The following is a 23,454-nucleotide window of genomic DNA, read 5'->3' as shown; positions in this document are numbered from 1 at the left end:
AACTACACCATTATCCTCTATATTGTTTCCATTTTTCATCACTTATAACAACAACTAAAAAACTGAACTCTAAGAGAAAGAAGAAGAAGAAGAAGAAACAAGACAAAATAGAGAAACCAACAACAACAACCACCAAGCTAATCACTGAAAAAGCTTTGCGCGACCACCGACGCAGCAACCACACGCAACCCCAACTTCTTCTTGCCAGAATCGCGTCGGCCAATTTTCAACAGCTCTCACGAACGCCACCGTACCATCAACCACGCCCCTGAACGACATACACCGCTGCCGCCGCTCCACCCCTTTCTCTGATTCGGTAGTTTCTCTTACTTTTGATTCTTCTGTTTGGTGTTGGTTTGTCGTTATGAGAATCGATTGTATATTGTGGTCGCCGTTACGAGAGAGAAAGTGATGGAGACCAAGAGATTTTCGTTTTCCTACTGAGAAAAGAGTGAAGCATGAATGAACAGAGTGAGATTGAGAGAGATCAAGAGGATGCTTTTCTAAAATGTTTGTTGCTTTGTGATCATTCACCATTGTGTTAGTTTTATTGTCGTTTGAATGTTAAAAGCATGTGAATTGCTGTGAGTTTGGGTAGTAGTTTAAGTATATTTTAGTATATTCTTATCTGTTGAGGTTTTATTGATTATGGGCTATTTTAAGGATGGAGAACACAATAATTCGTGGTAGATCAAGGATTTTATGAACTCTAAGTGATTCAAGACTTCTTTTCTTCCATTAATTTGTAATGTCTATATTTTCTATTGTCTTTTTCTTTACTATTATAAGTAGCTAAATCCACCAATGCATCGGGGGTGTCCCTGATTCGGATTTATGCAATAATTTTAGTTGAAACCTTATAATGACATTGATTTGATGATATTTAATTTACTTGCAATTTATTCTTATGTTTTTTGGACAAATTGAGTCTGATTCACGGTTAATATTTAGGTTGGACTGTCATTGTTAACGCTTAATTGTGAGTAATTAATAGTAAATATATCTTAAGACCAAGGATGCCCTGTGGAAACCGGAATATCCTTGATTAAAATAATGTTTAATTTCTTCTGTATTTCTCTATGGACATAGGAGTTAATTTGACTGATTAAATGTTTTCTCACTAAGGACTTATGAGTAAAAACCCTAAAGGGTCGCTAGTCAGAATTGTCAAATTAAGTTATTGCTAGATCAGGTTATTTTTGTTGATGAATCCAATCATACACCTTCTCTAGCATGTTCGCTCATAATTTATTGTAAATTGTTATTCTGCTTTATTTACTTTCAATTGCACTTTATTTTCAATTCGGAAAATAACAATCCAAAACCTACATAGTCTTTTGTTTAACTACTTTAAAACCAGAACTCTGTGTCGTCAAACAGTCCTTGAAATCGATATTTGGGATATATCCTTATTACTATATTGGCAGATTAATACACTTGTTAATTTACCGATCAGGTTTTTGGCGCCGTTGTCGGGGACTGCCAAAGATTATAGAGTTCATAGTTTTATTTTAGTTAAAATTTTGTTGCTCTGCAACTAAAAATTTTATTTCAGTTTTTATTTTATTTCTATTACTATTATTATGTTACTACTAATATTTGTATAATATTTGTATGCGAGGAAAACCCTCAGTTGTTTTTCCTTTTGACGCAGAACCAGAAAGAACATTACACGTTTGACTTAAACAGGTAGATCAAGAGGTAGAAAACTCTAACCATTCAGATACAGAATCGGACAGAGAAGTAAAATATTTGGTTATGGTTGATAATCTTGAAGAAAGACTCCTCCTTGGGGACTATGGGAGAGAAAATACCCCAGGTGGTCATTTGACTATAGTTAACCAACCGGTGAATGTCGCAAATTTTCAGTTGCACCCGACCACTATCCGACATCTTGAGAAGAGACCTTTTACAGGAAAGATTAATGAAGATGCAAATAAACATCTGCAAAGGTTTCTTAACATGAGTATTACACTGAAGATAGATGGCCACAATGAAGAAGTCAAAAAGTTGATAATGTTTCCGTTCACTCTAGCTGGAGATGCCAAAGAATGGTTTTATTCATTTCCTGCCGGAAGTATCACTACTTGGGAAGAAATGGAAACAACTTTTATTAATGAATATTTTCCTGCTTTTATTTTTCTCAGAAAAAGATATGACATCACAAATTTTAAACAGAAAGAGGGAGAATCATTGGGTGAATCGTATAAGAGATTCAAGAGATTAATAGTTGTTTGTCTTACTCACAACTTAGATCAGACTGAACAGATGCAAATGTTTGTTAATGGTCTTAGGTTGAAGACTAAACAACTGATTGATACAATTGTTGGTGGCTCATTTAACTTTACAACAGCCACTGGTATCAAGAAGATAATAGAAGCCATTGTTGCAAATGAACACTTAGAGTTGTATGATTGGAGTATAAACAAGTCAGATGGAGTGGTAGGTTTGAAACTTGCTTCTCAGAGTATAAAGATGGAAGACCAAGGTGTTGCTGAAGTTGAAAGAAGACTCAAGGCAATGAATATAAGTACTCAATAGGTAGCTCAAGTTCAACAGGGTCAAATTGTTAGTTGTGAAATTTATGGTGGTCTTCATTTTTCCATGCATTGTGTTGCAACTGTGCAACAAATTGAAGAAGTGAACTATCTGAAGAGAAGTAACCCCTACTCTAATACTTATAATCCATGTTGGAAGAATCATCCAAACTTCTCCTGGAAAGATCAGCAATGGAATTTTCAAAAACAGGATCCTGTTTAGTATCAGAACCAACAACAATATCGACCTCAGCAAAACTACCAGAATCAATACCAACAATAATATCAACAACAAGCTCCTAAGAATGCAGATTGGTAATTAGCCGTTGAAAAGATGGTCGCTCAAAACTCCCAATTCCAAGAATAGACAAGAAACAATTAAAGAAACATTATAGTTTCTATTAAGAATCTGGAAGTTCAAATGCGTCAGATAGCACAACAAATAACAGGTTCTCAAGCACATGGTTCCCTTCCTAGTGCAATAGTGACAAATCCAAAAGAGCATAATAATGTGAGTGTTATGATGACTAGAACTGGTAAGTCAACTAAGAGCCCTGAAGACAAATTAGGGGAAGAATACCATTTTCTAGAGGTAGATTTTGAAATAAAGGATAGTCTGAAAATTACTAAAGAAGAAGTCACACCAAAAGTGGTTGAGAAGGAAAAATCAAAAGAGTCAAAACCAACCATCTGCCTCCCATATCCCCTAAGAAACAGGAAGAAGGATGAGCATGAAAAAAAAGTCGAGAAGTTATTAGAGATGTTTAAGAAGCTTGAAATTAATATCGCTTTTTTAGGCACTTGAGCAAATGTCAATATATGTCAAGTTCATGAAAGATATCATCTACAAGAAATGCACCATTGACATTGAACCTATACTTTTGACTGAAACATGTAGTGTTATCTTGAATGGTTTGAAGATTCCAATGAAAAAGAAAGATAAGGGCTCTGTGACCATTCCATGTACAATAGGGGATAGAAAATTCAAGAAGGCGCTTATTGATTTTGGAGCTAGTGTGAGTCTTATAGCTTTGTCCATCTATAGAAAGTTAGGAATTGGTACAGTTCATGATACCAGAATGACACTTCAGTTTGTCGATCACTTAGTAAAGCGATCCTATGGTGTAGTGGAAGATGTTCTAGTGAAAATAGACAAGTTGGTGCTTCCTGTTGACTTTGTTATTCTTGAAATGCCTGGAGATGAAGAGATCCCACTGATTTTGGGGAGACCTTTTCTAGAAACAGGAAGATACATGATAGACATTAAGGAAGGAACCATGACCCTCAAGGTTTATAATGAAGAACTAAAAATTGATGTTAGGAATACTATGAAGTACAATGATGGTGTGTGGACCAGTAATACAATTGAAATGTTAGACATAGTGGTAGCTCAGTCTATTCAGAACCAAATCCCGAAATTGCCTTTGGAAAGAGTCCTTAACTTATCAGCTCAGGAAATAGAAGAAAATGAGGATGAAAAAGAGAAAGAAGTGCTAGATATGATGGAAGCAAAACCTCAATGGCCAAGATCTAAACCACACCGGTGGGAAGATTTAAGAGCACCACATGAAACAAAAAGCAACAAGGAATCTGAGAAAGGTACAGAGTTGAAGCAGCTACCTGGAAATTTGAAGTATGTCTTCTTGGACTCTTAAAAAATTGTCTGACAACCATAAGTTTCGGACTACAAGAAAAAGAGGAAGAGAAATTGGTACAGGTACTGAAGAAATACAAAAGTGTTATGGGATGGACAATTGGAGACTTGAAAGGGATTATCCCCACAATATGCATGTACAAAATACTGATGAAGGATGATCACAAACAAGTGGTTTAACCCCAAAGAAGATTGAATCCAACAATGAAAGAGATATTGAGAAGGAAATGGTGAAACTGTTGGATGCAGGTCTGATTTGTTCTATCTCTGACAGTTCATGGGTGAGTCCAGTGCATGTGGTGCCAAAGAAGAGAGGAATAACAATGATACTGAACGAGAAAGATGAATTAATTTCCACTCGCACAATAACTAGATGGAGAGTGTGTGGTGATTACAAAAGGCTCAACACCGCAACAAGGAAAAATCATTTTCCTCTCCCTTTTATTGATCAGATGTTAGATAGACTCGCCGGTCATAAGTACTATTGTTTTCTAGATGGATATTCAAGGTATAATCAGATTCTTGTAGCCCCTGAGGATCAAGAGAAGCCAATGTTCATGTGCCCGTATGAAATTTTTGCCTACCGAAGGATGTCATTTGGATTGTGTAACGTCCCTGCTACTTTCTAGAGATCTATGACATCCATATTCGCCGACATGTTTGAAAAGCACATTGAAGTGTTTATGGATGATTTTTCTGTTTTTGATTCTTCTTTTGATAACTGTTTAACTAACTTGTATTTTGTCTTAGGAAGGTGCCAGCAAACAAACCTGGTCTTGAATTGGGAAAAATGTAATTTTATGGTACAAGAAGGTATCGTGCTAGGTCATAAAATTTCCCACAAGGGAATAGAAATTGACAAAACAAAAGTGGAGGTGATTGCTAATCTCCTACCTCCTGGGAATGAGAAAGGGATAAGGGGTTTCTTAGGACATGCGGGTTTCTATCGCAGGTTCATAAGAGATTTTTCCAAAATTTCTACACCTTTAACTATTTTGCTTGTAAAAGACAAATCATTCACTTTTGACAAAGAATGTATGGTTCCCTTTGAGACTTTAAAGAGTAAGTTGGTTTTTGCACCTATTGTGATTGCCTCAAATTGGTCTCTCCCTTTTAAGATCATGTGTGATACAAGTGAAATTGCAGTAGGGGCAGTGTTAGGACAAAGAAGAGAAAAACGTTTGCATGTGATATATTATGCTAGTCATGTTTTGAATCCTGCTCAGATTATGCAACTACCGAAAATGAGTTATTAGTTATTGTTTATGCTTTTGACAAATTCAGGTCATATTTTCTAGGGTCTAAAATAATTGTATACACTAACCATGTTGCTTTAAAGTATTTGTTTGCTAAACAAAAATCAAAATCAAGGCTCTTGAGATCGACAATATTGCTTCAAGAGTTTGATCTTGAGATCCGAGATAAAAAGAGATCTTGAGATTCTTAAGATCTCGGAGGATATCCAACTCAAAACTCCATATTGGTTCAAGATCAACGCGTGGAAAAGATCTACTTGATTTGGAGGATGATCACTCTAAGCCTTGTTCGTTGTTAGGTTGGAAGTTAGCCTTAAAACTTCATTTTATTGTATAAGGAAGTTCATGGGCATATCCTTCTAAAACCTCTCAAGTTTATTGGATACTCTCAAGAATAGTTCTTAGGGACAAAAATTAAGTCAACTTAGGTCGAACCTGTATAAATATTTGGTGTATTTCTTTATCCCTTATCTCTTTACTTTATTGTATTTTTCGCTAGCTATTCAATCATTTACTTTAAAATGTTTCCAAACTCTAATTTTACAAGTCATTTTATTTAACGATTTTTAAACATCCACAGTCTCTCTCCCTCCATTGGGTATGGATTCACATGTCCAACATGGTGTTTCATAGAATTTCTTAATTTGAAGTAAATGCAAAAAATGAGAAGTGAAGGAAAATCTCAAGACACAAGGAGATTGTTAAGAATAAAAGAAAAAAGAATGGTCACCCGAGCTCATTTAGCTTTTGTACCATGTTGATAACGAAGGAGTCACTAAATTTTAGAAATATATCTTCTATTATGAATCGTTTGTGAATATACAAATAAAAAAGAATATATATATATATATATATATATATATATATATATATATATATATATATATATATATATATATATATATATATATATATATATATATTAATGATTAAAAACAGAATTAAGACTAACTATTTATTACTCCCTTCGTTCTAAAATAAATGTCATTTTAGTAAGAGAATTTCGTTCTAAAAATAAGTGTTTCCTTATCTTTTCAATGAAATTAATTAATTTATTTCAGCTTTACCCTTAATTAATACTCTCTCTATCGCACAATGAAAGACTCGTTTGGAATAGAAAAGTGTCTCAATATGAATGATCCATTTCAATTTATATTGCATATTTTCCAATTTTATCATCTAATTAATATTATTTTCATCATTCTCAATACTTGATAAGGGATACTTTAGTAATAATATCATCCTCACTTTCATTTATTCATTTTTCTTAATATATGTGGAATAGTCAACTAGATCACTCGTTGTGGGACGGAGAGAGCATTTTCTCTATAACTTCCAACTCATTAAATTTTACTATTTATTTATGACAATTTATAATCATCAATAATAAATAGGAATAGTTTTGTAAAATTGTTACATTCAATCATTAATTTTTTACTTTTCTTAATATGTGTGAAACAATTGAGACAAAGATAATATAACAATTACAATCAAATTTTATTTTATTAAATGAAGTCGACTACTTGTATCAATGCTAACTATCTGTTAGTATATAAAAAATTAACTAACTGCTAACTATATTGGTTATGTTGATAGTGTAGCGATAAATTCATGATCATCAAGCTATGGATAAGCTAGACATCAAATAACAAGAGTCATCACCGCGCTTTTATTGTTTTCAAGGGAAAGGGGAAAAAGTACAAACAAAACCCAAAAATAAGAAGTTTTCAAATCAAAACTAATAAAATGTCAGAGATTACAGGTAAGGGGGTTGGTTACACAGAGTGAAGATGTTAGCACCCAAAGTGTCATAGGTACTATAAGGAGCCATTTTTTGTGTGCATATGTATTTTGTACAAAAGTGATGTTTACAAACAAATAGAATGGGGGGATGAGAAAAGAATTCATTAATTATATTTTTTTTTACAAGACCTTCAGACTTGTGCCTACGTACCAACATAAAAATGAGGGATCAAAACTTCGTAGTTCGTGATATAAATTTCAAAGTGGATGCATTGTTTTTTTTAACAAAAATTAAGTTTGAAAGGCACAAAGGCCTAAAAATGGTTTGAATGAGTTAGTTCTTTTTGACTTTTTGAAAGTTTAAGTCAAGTATAATTAAGTCTATTTACAAATTTGATCAAGAAAAGAAGTTTGAAAATGCAATGGCATAAGGACAAAGTTTCTAGTTTGCAAAGTGATCAAAGTTTAGAACAAAAGTAGTTCAAGCAAAGAAGAATTTGTAAAAGGAGAGAGAGATTTTGAAATTAAAGAAGTGGGGAGAAGATGAAGAGATTAATCCTATGCACAAAATTAAAAGTTAAGAATTGAAAAGATTTGACCAATGGGTAGCAATCAAATAGACAAGAATGTCTTATAGAAACCCCAAATTCCCTTGGATATTAGAATCAAGCTACAAACAATGCATACAATATTATCTTGAAGAGCAAGACATCAAATAAAGATAGCCCCATCCAAGTCTTAGCCACTCCATGATCTTCTTCAAATTTACCCATGTAGCAGATGAATTCCACAAGTCACAGATTCAAAATAACAACTTCATAATGATCATGTTGCAGATGAACTCAAAGGGATCTTCAAAGATGTATCAGGTGAAGTTTCAAATTGCAAGCACTTGGTTTCACAAAAGTTGGCACTAGCCAAGTCCTTTAGCATAGGAACATTGCCTAAAACTCTAAGTCCAATTGTCCAAGATCAAGTCAACAGTTCACACAAAAGTTTTTTAGGGTTTTTGTTGTTATTATGTACATTAATGGTCAAAGACCACACAAACAGACAGAATATACACAAGCAAGATATATCACACAATATGGTCCAACTGGACAAAGTGAAAATAGCATTAATATACACAATTAGAATGGTATGGATAATGACAAATGAATATAGACTTGAAATTAAATGGCATTAAAGTAAATGGCTTGAAATTAAATGTTAGTTGTTAATGAGTTAGAAGTTATTATTGTTTTGCTTTTGCTTTTCATTTTTAAGTCATTCTTTGGAGAACACTCAACCCACTTATCACAAGCATGGATCCTTGAGCCAAGACATCTTCCAAAGGAAGGAAAAAAGGTCAAGTTTCCACATAATACTATGAAAGAGGGGAGACTTACAATCTGACTAACTAGAATATTATGTCTTTTATGTCAAAAATTTAGCGTTATGTTAAGCAATCGTAATTAGACTTATGTAGAAGTCACAACTATTTGAGGTCGAGCAATATAATTTTGGTGTTAATGCATGTTAGAGATATAGTATAATGGACTATGCTCATGAAAAATACCACACACAAAAAGAATATGGAAAAGAGGTGGCATAATCTCATCCATACTTATGTTAATTTTTCAATCAACTAGCCTTAGGATTTAGAGACATCATAGACCAAATGAAATGAATGCATAGAGAATGGGAATTAGATGAAGAGGGAGGGGAATGGATCATAACTCAAATTGGTCAAAGGAGGATTTTCACCAAGTTAATATCATTCATTCATTTTTGGAGATGGAATGTACATTCCATCAATCCCCTAAATCCAATGATATTAACCTAACAAAGTCAAATCAACCTTGACCAAGGCCCAACAACACAAGTTAAACTTAAATAAACCATGACAAGAGGTCAATACAATTATTTGCCATTTATTCAATTTAAAAATACTAAAATAATGCATTTAAATTAAATATGGTTTGTCAAATTCCTAAAATCTCATCAAAACACCAAAGAAATGGCCATGAGATATATCATAGGTCAAACAAGGTCAAAGGACCTTGGAGAAAAAACTTCAGAATTTTTAAAGATTTAAAAGTTTTTTTAAACAATTAAAAATAATCACAAAATCAATTAAATCATGAAAAATATTAATAATAATCCAAAAATAATTTTAATTCAAAATATAAAAGAGGAAATTATTTGAAAATTTTTGGTAAAACTCTCATATTTTTTGGATCAATATTAAAATTAATATGAATTAATGAAAATCAAATGAATTAAAATAAAAATCAAAAAATCAAAAAATCAAAAAAACGTGAGCCACTTGATCTCCCTCATTAATTGAGGTGGTAGATCAAATGGACGAAAACGCGCGTTCCATGGTGGAACTTAGTCAGCACGCCACACGCGTGGTAATCAAAACCAGCGCCTAAGATTATAACATTTCAAATGGATCTTGTGGTCTGGAGACGTGCCAACACACAGCCGAAGCCAGAGCTCCGGTCTTCTTCTTCGATGGACCTCACCGGACTGGTTCACCCTCAACCATCACCAAAATAAAAAAGGAGGACATGATATGAAAGAAAAAATGACGTAGAGCACGAATCTGACCTCAATTTCAACTAACTCCAAATATATAAAAAGATATGAGGAGTTGAATTTTGAGGTGTGACAACTGAGTTACTTCGATTTGACCTCAAAGCAACTCAATCTTCTTGCCTACATTGGTAGGACTTCAGACAACCAAAGATCCAAGAGAATTGATGAGAATTGAGTGAGAATCAAAGAGATGAAGTTTTCTGAAATTTACCTTCAATGTTGTGCAAAAATGGATCTTGCTTGCTTCAACCTTGATCTAACCACACTTGAGAAGCGTGCAGGAGAGGTTTGGCAATGGTACAAAGCTTTGGATCCTGGAGTTTCTGAATCTCCAAACAGTGAGATTCAAACTCAATTTTCAAGTTGAAAATTCTCAGCTTTTCCTTTGAATGGTGAGGGTTTCAATTGGGGGGAAAAGTTGGCGCGTAAGGTGTGTTTGAATTGAGCTTCAAGGGCCTGTATTTATAACAATTGGGACTGATATTTGCACACTTGAAAAATTGCTAAATTTGGACATTTCATGCACAAGCTTGCATGGGCGTGTACAGGCCCATGAAGCAATCCAATTTGATCCACTTGCAACTGTTCTGAAGTTCAAATGAGACTTGGGTGTCAAGGCAATGTGAAATGGGTTTTTGGCATTTGATTTTTTCCAATCATGCAGACCTGTTAAAGTCATGCGCAACCCTATCAAACTTTATCCAAAATGCATGAACTTGGGTTCTTTGGAAATCTTAGATCAAGGGGAACAACTTTGATGTGAAACACTTTTTCATTTGGAACTTGGATCATGGTGAATTTTGAGGTGGAAGTTTGGAAATTTCAACATGTTAAAAAAATTTCTAAGTGTCAAGCCATATATCTCAATATTCCACCTTGCTTAACTTTTTATGTGGACTTCAAATGAGAAAAGTGTCTTCATCAAAGTTGTAGCTCTTTCAAAGACCTTCAAAATGGTCACCAATTTCATGTCATTTGGATTTAGAATGATAGAGTTATGCATTTTTGAAGTTGAAGAAAATCATTTGTTCAATGGTATAGGTCAAAAATGACCTATAATGTATCCTCATATCACATGCTCATAAAATTTGAATTAGCTCTTACTCCAAACATCAAAGTTGAAGTAGACATCTTGAATTTGATTGTGCAACTTGGAAATCTTTCATCTCATAAAAATTGAGCAAGTTATGACCTTGGGAAGTTGACTTTCAAATTAGGATTTAGACAAAATGACATATAATGTTTCAACATAGAAAATGATTTTCCAAGCAAAACTAGCTCTAGGTCTCTACATGAAAGTTGTTTGGAATGTCATTTAGAGTAACTTTGCTCTTGGAATCATTTTTATATGGTGAAAATTGTAGGAGATAGGGTCTAGAGAGACCCAGTTTTGATCAGATGAATTCATCTGGCCAACCACCATCAACCAACTTGCTAATCTTCAATTCTCTTGACTTTCTAGGCTCATGGTAGATCATATATGCACAAGATGATGAATTTTGAAGTGTCCCTTGAGAAATTTGATCAATTAATGAGGAAGCTTGTTGTAGAAGTTACTCAACATACCCAAACAAACTAGGGTTTCCAAGGCAAATCACCTCCAAACTCTTGAAGAAAACTTGATCAATATAACATGTAGAGATCATTGGGACTCATATATGGTGCTTTGGGACATTGTGGATCAATCCTTGATTGTGCTTTTAGCCATGAGGGTCTTAAACCCTAGGTGTGAACTTGATGAATTTTGATGATCATGCCCTACCTACAAAAGAGTTAGGCAAATACAAAGGCATATTTTTGGTATTTTGATTAGTGAAATGATAAAATACAAGTATGATACAATCACATGGTGCTTGGTGATCTCTCCCAAAATAAACCCAATGAGAGAGGGGGTAAGGAGGATGCCAAAGTATGATCCCAATGCTAATGCATATGATGAAATTATATGAGGGATCTTAGAGTCAAAATTGGGATCTTACAGCTACATTTACAAAACAATTAGAACAACAATCAATGAACTCAATTATTTGAAATTAATTGACAAAGAAATCAGAAGTGAAGAATTGAACGTGACAAGGAATTTAGAGCCAAGATTAAAAGAAAAGATGATCTTTTATGTAAAACTTACTTCAATGTTGTAAGTCATGATACATATTTAGACATTATTCTGGAAGTTTAAACCAGAAAATGTAGAATCAATTGAATATTCAAAACAATATATTTTATTCCCAATTCCAAGAAATATAAAATCGATCAGACAAGTAGGGTTTTTTTTAGAAGAAAAATGTGTTGCTACAGCAACACGGTTAACAAATAACAACGTGCCCAACAAAATAGAAAGACAAAGACAAATCTCAAGTTGCTCGAAAAACTATTCGCTATTACAAAAATGAAGCATTGCTTACAGCATCACATCAGTAATAATATAATTAATACCAATGAGTCAACCACCTAAATGGGAAGTCGTGTATTTTTCATTTTGTTGAAAATATTAAAAATTATGTACTCCAGTATTTGTTTGCTTGCACATGTACAAACTACCAATTTTGTCAGTATTATTGATGGACAAAGGGGCATCAATTTCTAACTATTCTATAGAGATTAAACAATGATTCCATTGGACACGATGTAACTTTTACATATGTACTAATAATTCAGGTTTAACCTGTTAAAAGGTAGATATACAACCATTTGGAGAAGAAACAAACATGGCTCTGTTAATCCTCTACTTTGCATGTCTTTTCTCCTTTGTCCTCTTAACCCTTATGGTTCAAAAGATAATGAAGAAGAAAAGTTATCCAACTTATAACATACCACCAGGACCTAGAGAGCTACCTATTATAGGAAATATACATAATCTGTTAAGCTCTCAACCCCATCGGAAATTAAGAGACTTGGCAAAAAAATATGGATCCGTAATGCATCTTCAACTTGGAGAGGTTTCTACTATTGTCATTTCATCGCCGGAGTATGCCAAAGAGGTGATGAAAACCCATGATATTAACTTTGCAACAAGGCCTCGACTCCTAGCTACTGAAATATTGGCTTACAATTCCACAAATATAGCTTTTGCTCCATAATTATACTGGAGACAGCTACGAAAAATCTGCACATTGGAGCTTTTAAGCCTAAAAAGGGTCAACTCATTCCAACCAATTCGAGAAGTTGTGCTTTCCGATCTTGTCAAATGGATTTCCTCACAGAATGGATCACCAATCAACCTCAGTGAAGCTTTAATTTCTTCAATATACACTATTGTTTCGAGGTCCGCCTTCGGTGATAAATGCAAAGACCAAGAAGAATTTATATCAGTGATAAAAGAATCAATAAAGGTTGCAGCAGGTTTTGACTTGGGAGAATTGTTTCCTTCTGCTAAATGGCTACAGCATGTTACTGGGTTGAGGCCTAAGCTTGAGAGGTTTCATCGCCAAACTGATCAGATATTAGAAAATATCATCAATGAACATAAAGAGGCAAAGTACACGAAAGACAAAGATGATCAAGGTGAAGTAGAAGAAGATCTGGTAGACGTTCTCTTAAAATATGAAGATGGTAGCAACAAGGATTTTTCCTTAACAAGAAACAATGTCAAGGCCATAATCCAGGTAAGTGTATTAACCTCATCCAAAATACTTCGAAGAAAAAAAACGAGTTTACTTTGTAGCTCCACATGAAATATTTGGCACATGATTTCTCTACTTTGTAGCATTAGATGCTATCTACAAGTTGTCTTGATCTTATTGATAGCTACTTTTCAGGATATGTTTGGTGCTGGAGGTGACACATCATCAAGCACCATAGATTGGGCCATGGCAGAAATGATAAGGGATCCAAGAATAATGAAGAAAGCACAAGCTGAGGTAAGAGAGGTTTTCAAAACGAAAGGAAGGGTTGATGAAAATTGCATGAATGAACTAAATTATTTGAAATCAGTTGTTAAAGAAACACTGAGATTACACCCTCCAGTACCACTTTTGCTACCAAGAGAATGTGGTCAAGCATGTGAGATAAATGGCTATCATATACCGATTAAGAGTAAGGTGATAGTCAATGCTTGGGCAATTGCAAGAGACCCGAACTACTGGACTGAGCCAGAGAGGTTTTATCCGGAGAGATTCATTGGCAGCACTATTGACTATAAAGGGAGTAATTTTGAGTACATTCCTTTTGGTGCTGGAAGAAGAATATGCCCAGGGAGCACATTTGGTTTGAGAAATATTGACCTTACCCTTGCAATGTTGTTGTATCATTTTGACTGGAAGCTACCAATTGGAACCAAAAGTGAAGAACTGGACATGACAGAGCAATTCGGAATTTCGGTGAGAAGAAAAGATGATCTTTTACTGTTGCGTTTTGTTTATCATCCTTTGAATGTCAAGTGAGATTCACATGAGGAAACTGAAAGCCATAAGAGTTCAAATAAATGAAGATTGTGCAACTTAACCATGTTTTCTTGATTGTATTTTTTGAGTTACTTTCTAGATTATATTTAGTCTGTATGGCTTGTAAATCACTTTTCCATCATGATTATCTATATTCTGCACACTCTTACCCCCTCCATCCCAAATTATAAGAAGTTTGACATCTTTTACGCAAATTAAGAAACAACCTCAAATTATAAGAGCGTCTCCAACCGTGAACCCATTTTTGGGTTCTTTGTGGGACCTATTAAGCCACGTCAGCTTGAAGCAACTCAACTATTTTTTCACTCCAATGGTGCAACTCTGAAGAACTCAGATTGGATCTCACAACTTTATTTTATATATTAATATTTTATTCATATTAAATTTTATATTAATTAAAATAATAATTTTAGTGTTTTAAATTAAATTTGATATAAAATAAAAAAAATTTAAATTAAATTTATAATTTAAAATGATAATTAAAATTAATCTCAAATACATGATATATAATTAAAAACAATAAAAATAAATAACATCACATAATTAATCAAACTTAAATTTCATCATCTTCATGTCCTAAACGTTCCCAAATATATTCGACTAGATCTCCTTGAAGTTTACGATGAACTTGTTTTTCTTGAATACTTGCTCTTCTTTGTAGTCTTGTTGCAAGATTCGGATGAGGACCGCTAAATGTTTCAGTTGTTGAGTTATTGATATCCACATTATCATAAGAGTAATCAAAATTACCTCCATATGTATGTCGCTCATCTTCCACAATCATGTTGTGCAATATGATGCAGGCATATATGGTATGCTTGAGAGTGTCCATGTGCCAGGCACGCGCTGGGCCACGTATAATTGCAAATCGAGATTGAAGCACTCCAAATACTCGCTCCACATCTTTTCTAGCCGATTCTTGATGTTGAGCAAATAATTTTTTCTTTTCTCCCTGTGGCATTGAAATAGTCTTGACAAATGTAGCCCACTCGGGATATATACCATCTGCTAAATAATACCCCATATTATATGGTGTCCCATTGATTGTATATTGCGCATTGGGAGCACGTCCTTCCAAAATATCGTTAAACACGTTGGATTGGTTTAGCACATTAATGTCATTGTTTGAACCTGCAATACCAAAAAAAGCATGCCAAATCCATAAGTCTTGTGATGCCACTGCTTCAAGCATGATTATGGGCTTACCATGATCACCTCGACAAAATTGTCCTTTCCATGCAACAGGACAATTTTTCCATACCCAATGCATACAATCGATGGAACCCAACATATCTGGAAAGCCACGTGACTCTCCCATTTGTAAAAGATGTTCAACATCAGTGTTGTTAGGCTTTCTCAAATACTCAGCGCCAAATACAACATTGACACCCTTAACAAATCTTTCTAAGCACTCAATTGAAGTGCTTTCACCGATTCGAACATATTCGTCTACAAGGTCAGCAGGAGACCCATACGCCAGCATACGAATAGCAAATGTACATTTCTGCAATGGTGAAAGACTCATTTTACCAGTTGCATCGACCCTCATTTGGAAATATTCATCATGATTTCCAAGGGCATCTACAATTCGAAGAAATACATGTCTATGCATTCTGAACCTTCTTCGGAATTGAACATCTGTGTATACTGGGTTTTCCGAGAAGTAGTCATTGAATAATCGATTGTGCCCTTCTTCACGACCTCGATCTACCGTTGTTCTTCTCTTTGGCCTAGAGGAACTTCCAGATCGACGTTCATTCTGAAGTTGTTGTTCTTCATCACTGTCGTCCATAAATTCTTCTTCAACCAACTCCCAAAATTCTTGATCGTAATTATCTGAATTGTCTGAATCCATTTAGTGAGTAAAGAATGAGAGAAAAATGAGAAGAATAAGATGAGAATGAGAGAACAATGACATAAGTGGTAGTATATATAATGGTTTGAATAACGGCTAGTTTGAATAACGGCTAGTTTAAATTAAAGTGGTAGTTTGAATAACGGCTAGTTTAAATTAAAGTGGTACTAATGACCATTTTACATAGGTGTTGATAAATTAAAGTGGTACTAATGACCATTTTACATAAGTGATACTAACTACATTCCATATTTTTTTTTCATCTTATTACAATATTTTTCACGAATATCTCGTTGACTATCGTTCATAGTAGAAGTGTCTTTCATCATCATTTGCACTACCCTTAATTCTAGCTCGTCCTCCTTAGCTTGCGCAAGTCTGTCCATTGTTATTGCTCTTTTATTCTTTGCATCTTGCGTTGCATTTGGAATTTCTGATGCCTTACCCTTCCTTTTTGCTGCTTTTTGTCCCATTGGACGCTCCATTGGTGATGATGAGTTAAACTCATAACTTGAAGTTGTATCTGGGTTCTCCGATGATGCCCCACTAGCATAAGTCTTTGTTATTTTTGCAGAACTTCCAATCGATTCTTCGACGATGCGCCATTTAGCTTCATCTTTTAACAATCGCCATGCATACTCAAGATTGAATATTGTACCTTGATCCTGAGCAAAAATAGCATGTGCATCTGCCATGACATCGGTCTCGGATGTCCCACTTTTCTTTTCTTTAAGAGCAATTTTGTAACACCCAACAAATTTTTGAACCATGCCATTTATTCTATGCCGTCGACATTTTAACTGTCCCCCTAACTTTTCCCGCAATTGCCCACGATATTGGTTATAACTAGCAGCAATTCTTAACCAAAAACTCTCAGCCTTTTGATCAACTCCCACAATTGGATCCTTTGAAACATTGAGCCATGATTGGATAAGTAGTATATCCTCTTCCCTTGTAAATTGCTCTCGAGATCTTTTTTTAACGACAACCCTTTCTTCTTTTTCAGTACCAACTTGAGTAGAAAATGGTGGGACTTGAGTAGAAAATGGTGGAACTTGAGTAGAGAATTCCATACTATTAGAATTCATTTGAGGTATAGGATACATATTTGGATTGTTTGGTGACGGAAGAAATATGGCGGGGTTTGTTGGCACCGGTGGAATTTGAGAATTTTGAGGATTAGGATTTTGATAATTTTGCATGTAATTGAAAAAAGCTTGTTGATAATGAAAATGATTAGGATCCATTTGGCCTAAACAATTGTAATTTGAAGTAAAAAGATGAAATTTTGAGTTAAATATTTTGTAAAAAAAATGCTAATGAGAAAAAATTGTTGAAAAAAAATTAAAAGTATAGGAATAAAATGATGAAATTGTGAGAGAGAAATTTCAAATTGAAGAGAAAATAAAAGTGAGAGAAATTTGTGTTGGTAAATTTTTGGAAACCAAAATTATATTTATAATAAAAAATATGTTAAAAATAAATAAATAAATAAGTAGCCGTTGAACGGCTACTTTCTAAATAAAAAAATAAAAATAAAAAAAAAGTAACCGTTGCATGATGAAGGAATAGCAGGCTACTTTCTAAATAAAAAAATAGAAAAAAAGAAAATAACCGTTGCATGCTGAAGCACTGGCATTGCCATGTTGGCGAACTCCAACCATTAAACCCTGAAAAAACTGCCCTCATTGTTGTTCCACCCTGGCAAACTGGGTTGAAAAACTACCGCTGGAGATACTCTAAGAAGTTTGAAATCTTTTACACAAATTAAGAAAAGTGTTCCAAATTATAATATAAGAAGTTTGACATCTTTTACGCAAATTAAGAAACATAGTGATTGTTGTATGGGAAGATAAATTATGCATGACTTTACAATATTGTCCTTCATTTATTATAAATGAAAGAAAAATTTAAAGAATTGAAAAAAGAAATAGTAATAAATGATGGAGGATATATTGGAAAAAAATCATTAATCTTGCATTACAATTGTAAAGTGACTTATAATTTGGGACATATATTTTTGACAAAGTGAATTATAATTTGGGATTGAGGGAGTATTTTCATTTGAATTCCGCTACACAATAGTGCTATAGCACTACTTTAGTGCAATTTGACAACAGTTTGCACTTAATTGTGTATTGCAAAACAATAGCAGTTTCTCTAAATTCCACTATGATGCTATAGTGCCACAATGGTAACCATTTGACTACACTGATTGAAGAAATTAGGACTCACCAGAGCACTAGAAGCCAGAGCATCTCTTGCATAATTTGTTTTACCCCTTTTCTCGAAGCCATCTCAATGTTCTGTTCAGTCTTGCTTGTCATCGTAAGAAAAAAGAGTTCTGAAACAAACATGTGTATCAAATCGTTGTTATCATCTAAGTCAAAAATACACAATACAATCGGTATAACTCAAATCTAAATTAGCAGAATTTCAAATACTTTATAAAATAGTACTCTAAATCAATTATGTTTCATAGGTCATAAATGTGATTTCTCCATGTCATGCAACTAACATATGATCGTTAGCGATTCATTTAACTGCTGCATTTCATCAAACACATCAAAAGCAGCTTTGTGAACTATAAAAATGATCATTGGTAATTACAAAGAATACAAAAACACCAAGAACACATTGAAATTGAACAGAGCAAAAAAGTTACAGGGTGTACTTACAAAAATACATGATCATTAGTGATTCATTTAACTAGTGCATTTCATCGAACACCTCAGAAGCAACTTTGTAAACAACAATTATTTATAGTATAGTCAAGAGTGGAAGGAAAACAAAATAACACCAAGTGAGTACTCTCTTTTGCAACGGAATGAAGTGAAAGAGAGCATAAGTTCTATTGTTTTCGAATTTTATGACGGAGTGGAACATGCTCTTATTCTTTTCTTAAGGAAGTTGCATCAAAAAAAGTTAATTCAAATTTATAACAACACATGTAAAAGATAAATTAATTTAAATTAAACTCATTTTAAACTAAAATCAATTATACATAAACTATTCTTCCTTAAAAAAATTATATAATTGATTTTAGTTTAAAATGAGTTTAATTTAAATTAATTTATCTTTACATGTGTTCTTATAAATTTGAATTAATTTTTTTTGAATTTGAAATTATTGTTCGTTGTAATTTATAGTTTTATATAAAGTTATCATTCGACTGTATTGAAGTAGTTAGTCTAATTAGTATGAGTCAATTGTATTCGACGGAGTCGAATATATCATATAATTATTATGTCGAAGTGTAATTTGTAGTTTTATATTTTGCATTTTGTAAATTTTGGACATGGACTTTAGTTGTCTATATAAAGGGCATGGATGTCAATAACAACTTCACTCAATAAGGATTTTTTTCATTTATCATAAATTTAGCTTATAGTATTTCTCTCATTTCTTTCTACTTCTTCTCTCATCTTTATTTAAAAAACTCTTTTGTTCCAACAAATTAGTATCAAGGAGTCCGGGTTACAATTCAGAGAGAATCTATAATGGCAAACGAAAACACAACATCAACATAATTTCCAACAAATCTATCGATTTTCAAGGGGAGAACTACGAACGATGGGTTGCGCAGATGAAGGTCATCTTCAAATTTCAAAATGTGGCTGAAATCGTGAAAGATGGAGTACCTGCATTAGAAGAGAATGCGAACGATTTTCAGCAAGTTGGGCACAAGAAACGAAAAAAAAAAGATAGAGAAGTTATGTTCTTGATTCATCAATGTGTGGATCCTAACGCGCTTGAGAAGATAATTGAAGAAGAAACGACCAAAGGAGCGTGGAACAGTTAAAGAACTTGTACGACAGAGATGAAAAGCTGAAAAGGGTGAAGTTGCAGACATTGAGAAAGCAATTCGAGATGACTCGGATGAAGGAAGAAGAATCAGTCTCGGAATACTTTTCACATGTGGCGCTATTAATGAACCAAATGAAGGTGTGTGGTGGATCAATCAACGATTTGCAGAAGTTGAGAAAGTGTTGAGATATCTGACTATAAATTTTGATTACATTGTAGTGTCTATTGAAGAGTTCAAGAATCTAGCTGAGATGAAGTTAGAAGAACTTCAAGCTTCATTAGAGGCTCATGAGATGAGGTTGAAGCAAAGAAACTCGGAAAGGAAAAAAGATGGTTGAACAGGCACTACAAGCAAGATTCATCAAGAAATCTGGGGGGAAATGGAGAAGCAGAGAAAGAATCTTATTAATGATGAGAAGTCAAGCAAGAACTCAAATAATCACTCTGATTCAATCAAGAAAGACATGGGCAACAAATATTCGAGGAAGAAAGTTGACATGAAGGAGGTGCAGTGTTACAACTCTCAAGGCTTTGGTCATTATGCTCGAGATTTTTGAAGAAAGAAATAAGAAAGAGCAAAAGATAGTGATAAAGCATGCAAATGAACCTCGTCCGGCTTGTGGTATGTCACGTTGCAACAACATGCTGATAAAGCAAATGAGGAACGTGAGACCACACTAATCCTAGGTGTATACTCGGGCCTGGGTTTTAGCCCCACTCAGAACACCCACCCCAACTCATAAGAACCACCTGTATAGAGGACAGCAACATGATAGTATGATGCATGCAAATATTTATGCAAATATATACACAACAGAATAATAAATGTAATAAATAGCAGCACAAGCAACCTAAACTATCCTAGAACCTAGGAGAGACTCGCTTAGGGAAGATGGACCAGCAACAGGTCAACTTACTAGTCCCCAGCAGAGTCGCCAGCTGTCGCATCCGCGAAAAACAACCGGCGGGCTAAAACAAAAACAAACAGAGCCGCCACCGTGCGTTATTTATCCCAAAAGAGGGAAAGGAAACGCTCGAAGTAAACCTGGAAAAGACATGGTCTTGCGACCAAAGAGAGATGGGATCGGGAGTCGGTTATGCGAAGGGAAGGTATTAGCACCCCTACGCATCCGTCGTACTCGACGGGATCCACGCTCAGAAGGATAGAAGAAAGGTTGCTAAAACTGCTCAACACACCACACACACACACTGGAAACAACACAGGTGGGAGAAGAGGGGAAAGGGCTCGCTAGGATATCGCATCCTATGCCTACGTATCTCATCTGGAATGAGAATCAGAGCTACCGTAGTTCGGCTCACGCACGCCGAAACAAAACACATGCACAGACGCTGAGACGTCAAAACAAACACACAAACAGGCAAACATGGAAACCGAATGCCAATCGCTGGACTTACATCAGACTCCGAACCAACAAACACACACAGGAAACCAACTGCCAATCGCTGGGCTTACGTCGGACTCCACACAACAAACGCCAATAGGATACGGACTGCCAATCGCTGGTCTTACATCCATCTCCTAACACACACGAGAAGGTTATCCAACAAACAAGTTACTAAGGAGTCTGACACTCTAGCCTAGTAACTGTCAAGCAAACACACACAAAAAGAAAAAGGGGTGAACACACAGACTAACAGGGAGTCGGGAACTCGAGCCTGATAGCTGTCAAGCACAACACACTCAAAAAAAGAAAAGGGTGCCCGGAGAGATCTCGCACGACCTCCTGCCTACGTACCTCATCTGGTATGAGGATCAGGGCAACATAGTTCCCCTGAACAGGGGAGAAACTTTCTCCTAACCAGAGACTGGGAAACGACTAACTAGAAGGGAGACTGACTCGAGCCTAATAGTTATCATGTATTCCACAATGGTCCTAGGTTGAGTTTTCTATCTAACTTGCACAGGCAGCAAGCTATCCTAAACAGGCATAAGTGAAGCAAACATACACAATAAACAATCACACAAATAGCACACACTATATACACACAAAGTGGGCTCACACAAGGGTTAGGCTGCAAAAGCAAGCCAACTGGAATCGGGTTAGACTACATGAAGTCAGTGAGTTATACCTCAATTGGTTAAGCAACCATGCAACAGCAAAAGCAAGTTCAAAAGAACTATAGCAACTAATGTACCTGAAAACAATCTAACTCAGTCAGTACACAACCCAAAAAGTCAAACAGACAAACTAAAAGTCAACAGTTAACTGTACACAAGCAAATAGACAAGCAAGCTATGCATCAAGGCAAAGCTCAAGCTCAACTCAAATGAATTAGAAGCCACCTACAAAACAAAATCAAGATTAGTTCAACATTGACTAATTAGTCAACTCAAGCAAGTGAATCATTTCCCTCATAGCCATATGCTCTTTGTCCTGAAAACACAACTCAAACATAAGCAAACCCCTAGGACAAGGCCTAGGGTCAAAGAGGGAGAAATGATTCAAAACAGAACATGAAAATTGGCATAAATCAAGTTCAATCAAATTAGAACATCATCCAATTGGTCCCATGTTCATATCATGCACCAAAATTATTTCACAATCCAAATATGGTAAAGCATGCAAGTTCAAAGCTCATTGAACCAAACAGAATGAATCAATCCAAAGTAACTCAAACATAATTCAATAAATCTCCAGAAAAATCATGGCTAAACAGCACACATCAAATGATCATCATACCAAAGTTCAAGTCATTTGGACAAGTGGAAGCAAGGCAATTAAGTTCTATAAGGCAAGGTAAGCACAAACAAGCTCAATTAGGGCACAATTTCATGCATCAACTTTACACAGGCCTAAAACAGAATCTACACATGATAAATGCCTCAAACCAAAGCCAAGATAAACATCAAAGTGTCTGGAATCAATGTGCAAAATTTCAAGTTCATATGATAAACATCAAGAATTTCACAAATCATCTAAGTTCATGACTATCCAAAAGTCCACAAATGACCAATCAGCAAAGAAAATCTCAAACAAATCCAAATTACATCCAACAATTCCACAAACTTTTACAAGCAATCCTAACATCCATAAGTAGCATCATGCAAAAATTCACATCATTTGGCATTGAATTGGCATGGCAAATAAAATCCACAAGTCAAGCAAGCAAAGGTGTGACACACATTGTCACACCTCCATTAAACAGATCATATCTCACTACGCCAAAAAGTGCTTTTGGCAGCACCAAAAAGAAAGCGCTTTTTAAAAAAAGCGCTGTAATAGCTTGAAAAAAAATTCGCCTATGTAAAGAAAGCGCTTTTAAGGTAAAAGCGCTCTTATAGGTCTCCACTTATGAAAGCGCTTTTAAGGTAAAAGCGCTCTTATAGGTCTCAGTCTCACATCTATGAGTTTCACACTTATGAAAGCGCTTTTAAGGTAAAAGCGCTCTTATAGGTCTCATGGGTTTCACACTTATGAAAGCGCTTTTAAGGTAAAAGCGCTCTTATAGGTCTCAGTCTCACATCTATGAGTTTCACACTTATGAAAGCGCTTTTAAGGTAAAAGCGCTCTTATAGGTCTCATGGGTTTCACACTTATGAAAGCGCTTTTAAGGTAAAAGCGCTCTTATAGGTCTCAGTCTCACATCTATGAGT

General features: G+C 34.9%; 3 protein-coding genes and 1 pseudogene across 3 annotated transcripts; 2 read left to right on the top strand and 2 right to left on the bottom strand.

Annotated features, from left to right (window-relative positions):
- The first annotated feature begins 2,958 nt into the window (after positions 1-2,958).
- On the top strand, positions 2,959-4,192 carry LOC127080748 (uncharacterized). The gene is made up of 2 exons (XM_051021050.1): positions 2,959-3,129; positions 3,335-4,192. The coding sequence occupies exons 1-2, from the start codon at positions 2,959-2,961 to the stop codon at positions 4,190-4,192; spliced, it is 1,029 nt and encodes a 342-aa protein (XP_050877007.1).
- Positions 4,193-12,385: 8,193 nt separating this feature from the next.
- Positions 12,386-14,530, top strand: LOC127084762 (cytochrome P450 71D9-like; annotated as a pseudogene).
- A 199-nt stretch (positions 14,531-14,729) lies between these two features.
- LOC127080747 (uncharacterized) lies at positions 14,730-16,047 on the bottom strand. The gene has a single exon (XM_051021049.1). It carries the CDS (start codon positions 16,029-16,031, stop codon positions 14,730-14,732), a length of 1,302 nt encoding a protein of 433 aa, XP_050877006.1. The 5' UTR covers positions 16,032-16,047.
- A 2-nt stretch (positions 16,048-16,049) lies between these two features.
- LOC127084764 (glutathione S-transferase T3-like) lies at positions 16,050-17,608 on the bottom strand. Its single transcript, XM_051025267.1, has one exon. The coding sequence runs from the start codon at positions 17,276-17,278 to the stop codon at positions 16,271-16,273; it is 1,008 nt and encodes a 335-aa protein (XP_050881224.1). The 5' UTR covers positions 17,279-17,608; the 3' UTR covers positions 16,050-16,270.
- Between the last annotated feature and the right edge of the window lie 5,846 nt (positions 17,609-23,454).

This window comes from Lathyrus oleraceus, chromosome 5, assembly GCF_024323335.1.
Source record: "Lathyrus oleraceus cultivar Zhongwan6 chromosome 5, CAAS_Psat_ZW6_1.0, whole genome shotgun sequence".
Taxonomy (NCBI): Eukaryota; Viridiplantae; Streptophyta; class Magnoliopsida; order Fabales; family Fabaceae; genus Lathyrus; species Lathyrus oleraceus.
The sequence above is the reverse complement of the archived record's forward strand: the minus strand, read 5'-3'. Positions and strand labels throughout refer to the sequence as shown.

Coding starts and splice junctions, on each gene's coding strand:
- LOC127080748 (XM_051021050.1), top strand. CDS start 2,959: ATGCGTCAGATAGCACAACAAATAACAGGTTCTCAAGCACATGGTTCC. Junction 3,130..3,334: donor AAGAATACCATTTTCTAGAG/GTAGATTTTGAA, acceptor TCGCTTTTTTAG/GCACTTGAGCAAATGTCAAT.
- LOC127080747 (XM_051021049.1), bottom strand. CDS start 16,031: ATGGATTCAGACAATTCAGATAATTACGATCAAGAATTTTGGGAGTTG.
- LOC127084764 (XM_051025267.1), bottom strand. CDS start 17,278: ATGGATCCTAATCATTTTCATTATCAACAAGCTTTTTTCAATTACATG.